The sequence below is a fragment of the Papio anubis genome, chromosome 1 (assembly GCF_008728515.1).
Source record: "Papio anubis isolate 15944 chromosome 1, Panubis1.0, whole genome shotgun sequence".
NCBI classification, from domain to species: Eukaryota; Metazoa; Chordata; class Mammalia; order Primates; family Cercopithecidae; genus Papio; species Papio anubis.
In genome coordinates, this window is record NC_044976.1 from 84,774,399 (window position 1) to 84,788,638 (window position 14,240).

The window sequence follows — 14,240 nt, forward strand, 5'->3', positions numbered from 1 at the left end:
ACATGCTTGAGTCCACCTGCCCAGTTCCCGAGGTCTTATTGGGAAGCGGCTGATCACCAGCTTTGGGTGTTTTCTATCTATTGGGAAACTACCTTTTCCTGGTGCTGGCTGCAACCAATTATTATTTTAGAGAGACAGTTGAACAACTGCCTGACCATCACCTGATGGCTGCCTGACATTCCTGATGGAGGGTGGGGGGTCTGTCTCCAGTCCTACTCATGTCTGCCTAGCTACCTACTCTAACACCCCTACAACAAAGAATTATTCCGTCAAAAATGTCAATAATGCTGAGGCTGAGAAACCTTGCTTTCTAAGGAGGAAGAGAAAGAGGCAAGGATATTTGATACACAAAGAAAAGAAAAAGTGACCTTACTGAGGGGGAAAACAGAACAAGAGTGTGAACCAGATCTAAATAAAGCTGATAAGACAAAAGAGAAGAAAAAAGACATTTAAAACAAAATTAAGATGATCCATAATGGAGGACTGGATGTATAAGACTGGTAGAAAATCCACCTCATGAAAAATAAAGATGGAATATATACAAAGTTGGGTGGATGCTGCATTATGTGTTAAGATCTGCAAATGCAAAATGCAGGGAAACAGGAAGTAGAGGCAGAGGGAAGTCAGATGAGCAGCAGGCTCTGAAAGAAAGAAAAATCCGATTTCTCTTGTATGCATGCATTACAGGAAGTTTAATGCCAGATCTGGCACAAACAAGAGATGAAATAAGGTATGAAAGGGATATATCACAGAGTACACGGTGATAGAGAAACACTCAAAGACACAGACACACAGGCATGGGGGTGATTAGAGCTTGTTCCCAAAGATCAAAAGCCTTGTCTTGGTCCAAAAATCCCTCCTGCCCTTAGAATGAGTAGCTCTTATCAGCAAGATGGTTCCCGAAATGGGTGGAGAGTGACCTGGATGGTGGCCACTTTTATTTCCCAGTCCCTCTCAGCTACAAGCTGCTGATTCTTATCAAAAAGCTGCTTTCTGACAACTGTTGCCTCAAGGACCCAGGAAGAAGGAAGCTATCCAGCACAGTGGGCAATTACTTTCTATTTCCCTAGCTCTGTGTAGCGAAAGCAATATAAAAGAACAAACATCTAAAAGGAGTATGTTTTAAATTGGCATGATCTTACTTCACACTAACATAGGAAAGAAGAAGCAAGAACATGAAGAAGATAAATGGTGGAGAGGGGCCCCAGAAGATTGCCATTTTTACAGTTGAATGCACAGGCTTTCATAAGAAACCAGTGAGGGCTCGGTATCTCATTTGCATAAGGCATGACTTTCTGATAGCTCCACCCTGTCCTCCTAGTGTGCATGTGGGCCCTTAGCTTGAGTTACTCCATATTGCTTTGTTCCTCTTACTGCGCATGTGTTAGCGGACAGAATTTTCCATTGCAGGCATGTCTGGGAAAGTCACCTGTGTAGCCTTTTTTATCTGTGCGGTTGTGGGCATGTCTTAGGCAAGCCTCTCTGTGCAAGCTCCCTTATCTGTGTCTGCAGGTTGTTCTTTTGTTTGAAAGAATTCAACCGAAGACCCACCCTAACTGCCTGCTTGACTGGTTTCTTCCTTCCTTCTCTCTCAAAACATCCCCTTTGCCCTCTGAAGCTCAGCTGAAAAATCAACTCACAAAAGGCAGATTAGTTGGAGAAATGGCATACAAATTTATTTAATGTGCACATTATTTAATGTCCAACAGAGTTCAGAAGCTTGTTTACTATCCTGGCAAAACAGATTATGAGACAGGGGAAAGAGGAATATAATATATTAGTGTGTGTATATATATATAATATTTATATTAGTACATATTAATACTACAGGGAAATTAAATTAGAAATCAAAAATAAATCTACTAGAGAATCCCCAAATGTTTGGAAATTAAGCAACATATTTCCACATAACTCATATGTTAAGAAAGAACTCACAATGAAAATTAGAAAACAGTTTGTAATCCCACCACTTTGGGAGGCTGAGGCAGGCAGATCACTTGAGGCAGGTAGTTCGGGACAAGCCTAGCCAACATGGCAAAACCCCATCTCTACAAAAAGTACAAAAATTTGCCAGGCGTGGTGGTGTGGGCCTGTAATCTCAGCTACTCGGTACGGTGAGGTGAAAGAATCACTTGAAATCGGGAGGTGGAGATTGAAGTGAACAGAGATTGCTCCACCACACTCCAGCCTGGGTGACAAAGCAAGACATTGTCTCAAAAAAAAAAAAAAAAAAAAATTTATATTCTGTCTGTATACACTCTGCAACAGTTTTTATAAGACTATTTTTTAGTTTCTTAAATTTCCTCCTGACTGTTGCTTTAGCTTGTCATATAAATTTTGATACACCATATTGTAATTATCATTTAGTTCCAAATATTTTCTAATTTTCGTGTGTGTGTGTGTGTGTGTGTGTGTGTGTTTTGAGACAAAGTCTCACTCTCACCCATGCTGGAGTGCAGTGGTGTACCTCCCGGTTTCAAGCAATTCTCCTAGCTCAGCCTCCTGAGTAGCTGGGACTACAGGTCTGCACCACCATGCCCAACTAATTTTAGTATTTTTTTTGTAGAGATAGGGTTTCGCCATGTTGGCCAGGCAGGTCTTAAACTCTTGGACCCAAGTCATCTGCCTGCCTCAGCCTCCCAAAGTATTGGGATTACAGGCGTGAGTTACCATGCCCAGCCTCAGAATATCCTTGATACTGATACTTGGCAAGGACACTACAAGAAAGGAAAAGTACACACCAGTCTTATGAACAAATGTGCAAAAATCCTAAGCAACATATTAGTAAATTGAAAAGGATGCTACATCATGATCAACTAAGATTTACTCTAGGAATGTAAGAGTGATTTAACATTGAAGAATCAGTCATTGTAACTTGTTATGTTATCAGAACAAAGAAGAAAAATTATATACTCATCTTAATAGATGTATAAAGAGCATTTGATAAGATTCAACACCTATTCATGATTTAACAACAACAACAACAACAAAAACACCTCTCAGAAAACTAGAAATAGAAAAATACTTTTTTTTTTTTAAAGACAGGGGCTCAGGGTCTCACTCTATTCAAAGTGAGAGTGAGAGTCAGGATTGCAGGAGTACAGTGGCTCTCCTGGGCTTAAGCAATCCTCCCACCCCAGCCTCCCAAGTAGCTGGGACTACAGGGACATGGCACCACACTTGGCTAATTCTTGTATTTTTTGCAAAGATGGGATTTCACCATGTTGCCCAGTCTGGCCTCAAACTCAAGCAGTCCTCCTGCCTTGGCCTCTCAAAGTTCTGGGATTACAGGTGTGAACTACTGCACCTGGCCCAAAGAGACTTTCTTAATCTGATAAAGGTATCTACAAAATATCTCTAGATAACAGCATACTTAATGGTAAAATATAGAATTCTTTAGGATGTTTTTCTCCCTGAGATTAGGAACAAGAAAAAAGATATCCATTCTCTTCACTATTCAATATTGTACTCAAGGTCCTAGCTAATCCAGTAAGAGAAGGAAACAAAAATATTGGAAAAGAAGAATCATTATGTTATTACTCACAGATGACATAATTATATACATATAAAATCCAAAAGAATCTACAAATACTAGAAATAAGTGAATTAAACAAATTCACTAAATTTAAGGTCCATACATAAAAATTTATTTTATTTGTATATACCAGCAATAAGCAATTAGAAAATTGAATTTTATAAAAATACCATCTACAATAGCACCAAGAAAAACCCCTAAGAATAAATCTAATGAAAGATGCACAAGATACCTATCCTGAAACTACAAATCACAATTGAGACAAATTAAACTTAAAATAAAGAGACACACCATCTCCATAATTTGAAATACACAATATCATGAAGATGTCAATTTTTCTAAAATCGATCTATAAATTTAATGCACTCCTATAAAATCCAGATTTTTTGTATGTGAAATTGACAAGCTGCTTTTTAATTTTATATTGAAATGCACCTAATGTAGCCAAAATAGTCTTCAATAAAAACAAATCTGGACAGTTTACACTACCAGATAATCAAAGTAAGGATAGTCACACAGACCAATGAAACAGGGAACAGAACAGAGAGTTCAGAAGCAGACCTGCACATCTGTAGTCACCTAAGCACAACAAAAGCACAACTGTAATTAAGTAGGGGAAATATAGTCTTTTCAATAAATGCTCTTGGCTTACTGACTATCACAGAGGAAAACAAAACAAAACAAAAACCTTGAACCTTTGCTCACACCATACACAAAAATATTTTGAGATAGATCAGTATACCTAAATGTTAAAGGTTAAGCAGCAAGGCTTCTAGAATCATATATTGTATAATATCTTCATGAATTTGGGGAAGCTGTCTTAAATATGACACAAAAACATTACACATAAAAGATTAAATTGGACTGTACTAAAATTAAAAACCTCTATTCACCTAATGATACTATTAAGGCAAGCCACAAACTAGGAGAAGATATTTTCAATGTATCTTTCAGTACAAAAGACTCAGTATCCAGAACATATAAAGAACTCCCATAAATCAATAAGAAAAAGACAATTTAATTAAAAATTGTGCAAAAAAAACCTTGAAGAGACACTTCACAAAAGACCAATATGTATATAAAAAGGTCTTTAACAGCATTAGTCATTAGGGAAAATGCAAATCAAAACCACCAAATAATATGACTATACTCCCAAGAAAATGGATACAGTTAGAAAGACTGACAGTACAACGTACTTGGAATGTGGAATAACTTGAACAACCACTTGAAAAGTATTTGGGAGATCAACATAAGCTAATATCAAAGAAAAACTTCATGCAAACACTTGTTAAAGATGGTAAGGGGTGGGGGCCATGGCGATAGGTACAAGGACCATTGCAAGGAGGTCTTGCAGTTGGGGGGAGAGAGTGGATTAACTCCAACTCCAATAAGGACAAGTGGGAATTTATAACCAAGGAGAAGGCTGGGGTCAGTGGATGAAAAATGCCTAAGAGGAAACATCAAGGATAAGGAATGTCTGGCTAAACTGACTCAATAGGGTTATTGCTGAAGGCAGACCATGGTGGAAAGAGGCTGAGAATGGTCAGATACCAAAGGTGGGGATTTTCCCTAAACTGACTTAGCAGGATTCTTGCTCAAACTGGATTCTGCAAGGACAGAGAGGGAAGCCCAAGGTCAGACCGAGTCAGAGAAGACTCAGGATCCTGACTTAAGTTTTAGTCAAAGGAAGGAGTCTTTGTCACTCTTTGTATATTCGCAACTGAAATCAATGCTTACATCCATGGTAGCTTCATTCATAATAGCCCCAAACTGGAAATAGTCCAAATGTTCATCAAGAACAGGTGGTAAGTAAATCACAGTATATTTTCACAATTGAATGCAATGGAAAAAGAACATATTACTGCTATATTTAACAACTTGGCTGAATCTCTTATAGAAAACGTTATGTCACAGTAACCAAATGCAAGAGTACATATGGCATATTTCTGTTTATATGAAGTTCAAAAACAGGCAAAATTAACCTATGTGGCAATAGAAGTCAGAACAGCGATTATCTTTTGGGGGGACGGACTGGAAGGGAATGCAAAGGAAACTTCCAGAATGCTGGAAATATTCTTTGGTGAAAGCTTGTCCCTTAGGGTGCTAACTCCCTGCACCTCTGGTTTGTGTTATTTGGCCCATTGGGGCTGCCTCTGACAAAGCCAGATCCCAGTGCCATGGTGCAGTGCTTTATCTGAGCCAAAGCCTCCGCGGATCCATTTCAAGCTAGACTTGGGCACGGGAGAGAATGGAGGAGCTGCCCACACAGTCTGCACAGTGAAGGCCATGCTAAAGTAGGCCCTCTTCCTGGGGAAAGCTAAGAAGAAACACTGGTTTTAGGAGATGTGTGAATTTTAGCAGCAGCCAAGACTCTCCATTGAGCCAGCAGCCAAGACCCAACTTGCAGGGAATGCCAAGCAAATTTGGAGAGCACTTAAACTGGGTCTGTCACACCAGATGACTCCTGTCATAGGGAAATGCAGCAGCTGCAGCCAACAAGGGCAAGACAACTAAAGACCCCAGTAAGGGATGAAAGGTGGGATTACCCCAACAAGAGAGCAAACAATACAGATCAGCCAAAATGCTGAGCAAAAGTGAGGGAAATAGGTGATAAAGGAGGGAGATTATAAATGTCTTGAGACCAGCTGTAGCAGCAGACATTGCAATTTATTTCAATAACCCTCTTGCCTTATGCATTTGAGCAGATTGCAATTGACCACTACTTTGAAGGAGATTCTGTAAATGATTAAACTTGTACCTTCTCTCAGGGAAAAAGTGAGACAGCTTGTGCTCACACACAGAGAAATGCAAATCCCACATTATAATACTGGAGCTAGATATGATGAAAGTACAAGAGTGAATCTGAGCAGCTCAAAGAGTGAACTGTATCATACTCTTCTTATTGAACCTCCTCAGACTTGCTTGGTTCCATCTGTCTACTGGGCACTCAGTCACTTGCTCCACCTCAGTCACTATCCACTCCTTGCAGGTCCAAGCAGTTCCACTGCCTGAGGTCAAGGTGGAACCTCTTGTAACCCCTGGCTCCTCACCTACCACAAGGCATGGAGGTCTCTCTTTCTAAGCAACTGCTGAAAGGGCTGGATGACACAGCCAGAAAGTCTAGGGGGAGATGATCACCTGTAGAAGATAAGGAGCCAAATGCTTTTCCTTCCTCTCTTGAAAGGGCTGCTCCAAGGCGTGGTTTCTTTGCACAGTCCCTCAGGAGACATCCCACACAGGAAGGCAAGGGTGCCTGTGGGCTGACCTGCTGGGTCTCTCCATTGCATGACTTAGTAATGCTCCTCCTTCAGTAATGATTCCCAGCCTTGCCTGACTCATTTCCCCACTCCCTCATTCTCACTGCTCTGGGATTAAACTCTCAAACTCTTAGCACATATGCCTGCCTTAGGCTCTGTTTTTCAGGGAACCCAGGCACATATATTTGGAGCCTGAGATAACCTGGAATCTAAATTTTTAAATTTTGTATGAATAATAAATGTATACATATTTTGATATAAAAGCATATTTTGGATCATCTGGACAACCACGTTATAATTGAGTATTTCCACTCTATTTCAGTGTTTCCCTTTTAATTGCTTAAGATTATGCTAGCAAAAAGTACTGATTCAATTTTTATGAAAAGGCACAGACAAGATGAAATTGATGCTTACCACCATCTGAAGACCAAATGAAGTTATGGATGTAGAGATATTTCAAGTATTTCAATACAAGAAAATGGTGGGCCAATTTGAGGTTCCACCTGAGGTTTGGCAAATGGAAAGAATATATATAGCTGCTGACAGTCCATAATTCATGTTCCAAGGGACATTTCGTTTCGGCAAAATAATTTAATGTTGCTAATTGGAATTTTATTGACTGGTAGGAGCTATGGAATAGAGAATGCAGAGGTCTGATGAGGAACTTGAAGAAGTATGCTTTGTAAAGTAAGATATACATGTTATCTTTACTCTCCATTATAAAATATTCAATAATATCTACATCACTTGCTAATGCTTTTGGTACAAATGGATGTCGAATATAATTGAATATTTTCTTATTTAAGGGGAGCATGAAGAGGTGCTGAGGTTATGTCAAGGTAAACAAAACCACCATTGTGGTAAAGACCACAATGAGGGATAACTAGATATATGGCTTACAAGATGTTTATTGAATATGCAGAACAGTCTGGATGTTCCTAGGCAGGAGGAGGTTGGGGTGACTTTGGGTGGGTTGGTGTCCATGGCTGGGTAAACATTTCTAATAAGTAAACAAACCTGTCAATGGCCAAGCTGCTTGTCACCTGTGAAGACTTCCAAGGAACCGGATGTGGGCTCCCCCACCCTTACCCCAGCATCTGGCACACCTGAAGGCAAATTGAAATATTTACAAGTACACAATTTGAGACTAAGATATTGTTATCATTCTCCTACTGAATACAAAAGCAATAGTAAAACACAAAGACCTGTGATAAATCACCTCTGATAAGTTGGAAAGGTGTGTCTTTATATATAATGGTAAAGAAAGACACCTTCATAACCCACATTTTCCAAAGAGAGAAATCACAGGGAGATGTACAGCAATGGGGCCATGTAAGAGTTCTGTGTTCATCTTGATTCTTCACCTTCTAGAAGGGGCCCTGAGTAATTCACTCATTCAGCTGAACAACAATGGCTATGAAGGCATTGTCATTGCAATCGACCCCAATGTGCCAGAAGATGAAACACTCATTCAACAAATAAAGGTAAGTTCTTAGTAATTATCCATGCTTTTTAAAACATAGCATAATGTTGTGACAGAGAGAACATGTGTGCCCTATTCCAGCTGTACGACACTGGCATGTATTTTTATGTCTAAGTTTCAGTTTCTTCATCTGTAAAATGGAAATAATAAGTTAACCATTAGGATTCTTCTGTCAGATAAGATAATAAATGCAATGCATATAACTCAGAGTGATACATTGTTGGCAATTGATAAATGATAAATTGATATGTACTGCTGTGGATTATGTCACTGAAAATTTAGTTCTATAGTACGGCAGGGTCAGCTACATTTGACAGATATTGTGAGATGCACAGATCCTTTGCCTGATTTTACCCTTGGCACGTATCAGACTCTCCTTTTATTCTCCTAATTGGAATCCCCTTCCCTGTGATCCTAAAAGGAGCCCAAGATGCAAATCTCTGATGTAAGAACAACCCTGACCCTCTGATGGGAGAAAACCTTGCATTTTATCAGCCCCAATTCAAGGGATCCTTTCAAGGATTTCTTGCTACCTCTTACGTAGCAGAAGGGAAAGGAAGAAGACTTCCTGTCCTGGCAGGGGCATCTATAGCATTGAGGAAGGTCTTGTACAACAGCAAGCAGCTAAAACTAAGAGGGAAATGCTTTATGAAAGACCACCCTGGAATCTGGCTGTAGCACATCCAGAGGCAGTGCTGTACTAGTAAGAGGACTAGTCTGTAAAATGGGAATAATAATAATAAATATCTCTCTTATTGGATTTTGTGAGGATCAAAGTTTAAAATGCATGCCTATAAAGGGAAGCTGGGTGGAGTATGTAAGAATACGGTGCAATATTTTGCATGTCTCCTGTTAATCTACATTTATCTCAGAACTTTAAAAAATAACTTTAAAAATGCATGCATTAGTGCCTGGTACATAGTAAGAGCTCAATAAATGGTAGATATAGTCATCAGCTCTCTCTAGATGGAAAATTAATAGAACAAGGGCCCAGAGGGGTTTCCCCAGAGATCCATTGCTCTAAGCAGAGGCAAATACAGAAAGATAATGTTTGGAAAGAAAACCGTCTCTACCTGCCGGGAGTGTGTGGTTAGAGAACTGGAGCAGTAGGGGATGGGGAACAGAGTGGAGGGTGTCATTCACCATAAAGTTTACCTACTTAACCCAAAGAGAATCAGGCTGTCTGTGATAAAAGGGAGATTCAGACTTCTTGAATCTCTCAATCATCTAAAATGTTGAGTGAGTTTTTGATTGTTTCTAAATTTGGAAGTGGCATCAGCAAACATGTGACCAGTGTGTTTCGGTCTCTGGCTAGACAGTGGGGTTCAGCAATATGCCAGAAGGAGAATGTAGATGCCATATTCATCTTCAATGACCCTGGTAATTTGTGTCTACAGTATATAGTGCTTAGAGCTTTCAAAGTGCTTCCACTTCATTGTCCTTGGAGGTTTTCTTCCTGAGATATGTACTTCTCACTACAATTATTAAATTGGCTTTCTAGTATGGATCCTGAAGTTGGGGGCGAGATAATGATGGCTTCCATCATTTCCTTCTCTGTAACAAGAACACTTAAGTGAATAGAATGCTCAGAGTCCCTAACTCCCTCCTATTCGATGTGCCAGATCTGCAGAGTTGAGGGACCTCATCGAGGGCTTGGCCACCTTTCCCGACCATTCCTCCCTCTGCTCCAACAACCTTCTTGCTGATGAGAGACTCTCCCCTGGTGCCCCTGTGGGGACAGAAGCCTCTAAGTCAGCCTTTAAAATACTTGTTTCAGCAGGACAGTCCCCAGATTTCTCTACCTACAAGAGCAGTTGATGGCTCTGCATCACTTCCATCCACTGCATTCTTGCTAATATTAGTAGGGTGAGTACACATCACAAGCTGAGGAAGGGAGAGTCAGAGAGAAACTCTCTCTCCCCTCCATCAAATATACATACACACACATGCCCATGTACACACGCAGACATACACGCGTGCGCACACACACACACAAGAAGGTACACAATAGGGTTATTTTGGAGTCTGGGCAATGCACAGGACCCCACGCACTGCCTGTCTTGGCACTTCTATACCAGTTTGTCACTTACCAAACCCACTTTATTTATCCATTCATTTGTTTATTCATTCAACAAATATTTACGGAACATCTAAATTATGTCAGGTACTCGAAGTCCAGTGGTCAATATACTGTCCCTGTCCTGAAGGAATTTCTAGCCCATCCTATAAACTGTCACCCCCAACCTTCTCTCAGCCTGAAAGTCTAAGTGTGTATTAGGATGTGAGGTCATTTTCTGAAAATCTGGAACAGATGCCAAAACAAAGATCCCTTATTATTGTTTCTATTACAATGTAGAAGACAAGAGCGTTCCATGTTACTTATTGTTCCTGGGAGACATTGGAAATTCACATTTCACAAGTCAAATGATAATATAATACTCTAATATATGAAGTTTTACACCTACTTTTCAAGTTTTTGGTGATCTTGGCTCATTTTTTAATTTTATTTTTTAAAGTGACATAATATTAAACTCTCCTAGTGAGTGTTAAAAATCCAGGAGTTTTAGAAGAAAAAAATGTAAATCATTAAGAACACTTAAAAAAATAGAGGCAACCATTATTATCACTATTTGGAAGGGAGAAACTGAGGCTCAGAGAGGTAAAATAAGTTCCTCAAGTTGACCTCTTAGGAAGAGGCACAGCAGGATTCCCCCGTGCACCAATCCCCAAGTGCTGCTTCCCCATAAAATGATGAAGTGTTTCCGCTCCGAAGACGACCCCCACTAGGCAATGGAGTCTGGTCACTCTGGTCTGTTCCCACAAGGACTTTGCTCCTGCAATGACCCCTTTTTCTCTTACATTTTTGGGTTTTTTTCCATTAGCATAAAAATATTGTACAATAGTTCCCATTAAAACAAACAAAACTGTCTTGTCCTGAAGTCCACTTCCAGCTACTGCCTATTTCTCCATTCCCCTTTAGTTCACAGAAAAACTTCTGAACCTGTTGTTGTCTGTACTCACTGTCTCCACTGCCTCACCTCCCACTTTCTCGAATCCACTCTATGGAGCTGCTGTCTTTATTCTGCCACAAGGGCTCACCATGGTGCCAAGTCCAGCAATCAGTTCTTAGTCCTCATATGAAGTGACGGCTCAGCAGTGCTTCACACTGATGATCACGCCCTCCTCCCTACAGCACTCTCATCCCACAGCTCCTCATTTCCTCTGCAGGCACTGGCTGCCCTTCCGAGGCCCCTGTACTGGCTCCTCCTCTTCCTACCTCTGAATGCTGGGGTCCCCCACATTCACTAGGCTCAGTCTTCAGCCTCTTCTTTCCTGTCTATGCTCACTTTCGAAGCAAATAGTTTTCAGTCCTAACAGACATACTGCCCCCTTTCTATAACAGTATCTTCTATCACTCTCCCTGCTCTCTTGTCATAACGTATCTCAGGGAATCTGCAGACACATTTATAATGTAACACTGTAGCTATTCCATTTTAGAGAAGTAAAATTAGGTGTAATTTGAAAATATATAATTATGCTATTTTCTTATATCTAACTCTTAGTACCACACTGCACAAAAAATAAATACTTCTATCAGCCCTTGGCAAAGTTTAAGAAAAAGAAAAATAAATAAATAGACAAATACTACCATAACATTTAGTATTACATTTAATTTGACTTAGTATATAATCCCAAAATGATTACAAGAGTCAGCAGGTGTTAAAATCACATTCACTTTTTCTCTTTATTACTACTTGCTGTGAGACCTTGAGAATTGTACTAAGTCTCAGTTTCACCCTCAAAGATTTATTGATCCTCAAAGGAGCGAGTGAAATGAAATGCGTAGCTAACATTATATACTTGCTTGTGTGAAGTAAACATTGTTCCTAGCACATCACATTTCACTTTGTTCCTCACCACGACCTTATCAGCCAGTCACTATAATATAATATTCCATTTCGTAAATGGGAAAACTGAGGCTCGGAATTAGAAATTGCCGAATGTCCCACAAAAAGTGGTGCAGCCAGGATTAGAGTCTGTCTCTAGAGTCTGCATTGCTAGTGATTTTTCGATGACACAGGGTATATGGCAAATGCTCACAAAGCTTAGCTATTATTATTAAAATGTATTTCTACATTTCTTCTTCCCATCCTAACAAATAACTGGTTTTTGAAAATGTGAAATCCTGATGTGAATTTGAATGACTGATAATTTAATTTATTTTCAGTCAATTGTTATGTATGTTTTTTTTTTTCTTCCCAGGACATGGTGACCCAGGCATCTCCATACCTATTTGAAGCTACAGGAAAACGATTTTATTTCAAAAATGTTGCCATTTTGATTCCGGAAACATGGAAGACAAAAGCTGACTATGTGAGACCAAAACTCGAGACCTACAAAAATGTGAGAATATCAAGTTCTTCTTTAAAATTCCACTTCCTCCTGTAACCCAGATTTTTTAAAATCAAAATACTCTAAAATCAAACGTGATTGTTTAAAACTTACTCCAGCATGAATATGGTTAATTCATTTGCTGAAACTTTGTGATGATAAAAACTTTTTCTTAAATTTCAGGCTGATGTTCTGGTTGCTGAGTCTACTCTTCCAGATGGTGATGAACCCTACACAGAGCACATAGGCAAGTGTGGAGACAAGGGTGAAAGGATCCACCTCACTCCTAATTTCCTAGCAGGAAAAAAGTTAAAAGAATATGGACCACAAGGTATGAACTACTCTACCATACTTCTCATACGATTTAACTATTTTATGTTCAAAGTGTATCAACACTAGCATTATCTTTGTGAGTAAGCACGTATAAGCCAAACTATTAGAGTTTAAAACATCATCGCATTTTTCACTTGAAATGGAACATGCATTTCACTTAGAATTTCTAGCATTTCTCAGCTATGAATTTAGTTTACTTTAGATACATGTATAAATATAGTATTTTGAATTTTCATAAATTATTGTAGCATCATACTATAACTGTAAAAGAATTTAATTTGTATTATTAAGTTTCTATGGATATGTAAGGAGACAACGGAATTAAATCTTCTGCCTGCAATTCATATGATAGCCACGAGATGGCGAATATGTGCAGTGTTCTCAGACGTGCATTCAAATTATGTATGAATCTTGTTAAAATGTGGATTCTCCTTTAGGAGACCGAGGCGGGCGGATCACGAGGTCAGTAAATCAAGACCCTCCTGGCTAACACAGTGAAACCCCGTCTCTACTAAAAAATACAAAAAAATTAGCCGGGCGTGGTGGCGGACGCCTGTAGTCCCAGTTACTTGGCAGGCTGAGCCAGGAGAATGGCGTGAACCTGGGAGGCGGAGGTTACAGAGAGCCGAGATCCGGCCACTGCACTCCAGCCTGGGAGACAGAGTGAGACACCGTCTCAAAAAAAAAAAAAAAAAAAAAAAAGTGGATTCTCATTCATTAGGTGTGGAGTGGGACTCAAGAATCTGCAGTTTTAACAAGCTCAGAGGAGATGTTGATTCTACTGGTCTGTGGCTCACACTTTGAGTAGCAGACAGAATACCTTTGCAATTCAGCTCTCAAAAACATGTAACTAAAGAAAAAACTCCAATGATAAACTTTATCATTTATATATGAGGTATACATAATAATTATTGGAGGAAGTATTAAGTAATGACATATATATAAAATGTACTTTTCAAGTATAATCAAATGTGATTCATTACTAAATAACTAGCATTAGATTTCTTTATCTCAAAAAAGGTTTGGATCCCCTAGAACCAGCTTGATTTTCTTTTTTTAAACACATAAGGCAGAGAAAACAAGCAAACAAAAGAAGACTATCCAAGCCCCACTCCCAAATACACTAGAGCGCTTAAAGACCTGATCAAAAGGATGTGTCAAGCGTACCTCTTTGTTGTTCTACAACACATTTCACCTCCATAACAGAAACACAACATTCTCAATGTATGGCTCAACAAAT

General features: G+C 39.4%; 1 protein-coding gene across 1 annotated transcript in view; it reads left to right on the top strand.

Annotated features, from left to right (window-relative positions):
• Nucleotides 1-7,886: 7,886 nt before the first annotated feature.
• Nucleotides 7,887-14,240, top strand: part of LOC101007020 (calcium-activated chloride channel regulator 1) — a 32,988-nt gene continuing 26,634 nt past the window's right edge. The window contains exons 1-3 of the mRNA XM_009212166.2: nucleotides 7,887-8,276; nucleotides 12,539-12,679; nucleotides 12,851-12,998. Coding sequence (XP_009210430.2) covers nucleotides 8,115-8,276; nucleotides 12,539-12,679; nucleotides 12,851-12,998 — 451 coding nt within the window. The 5' untranslated portion in view covers nucleotides 7,887-8,114. The remainder of the gene's footprint in view (nucleotides 8,277-12,538; nucleotides 12,680-12,850; nucleotides 12,999-14,240) is intronic.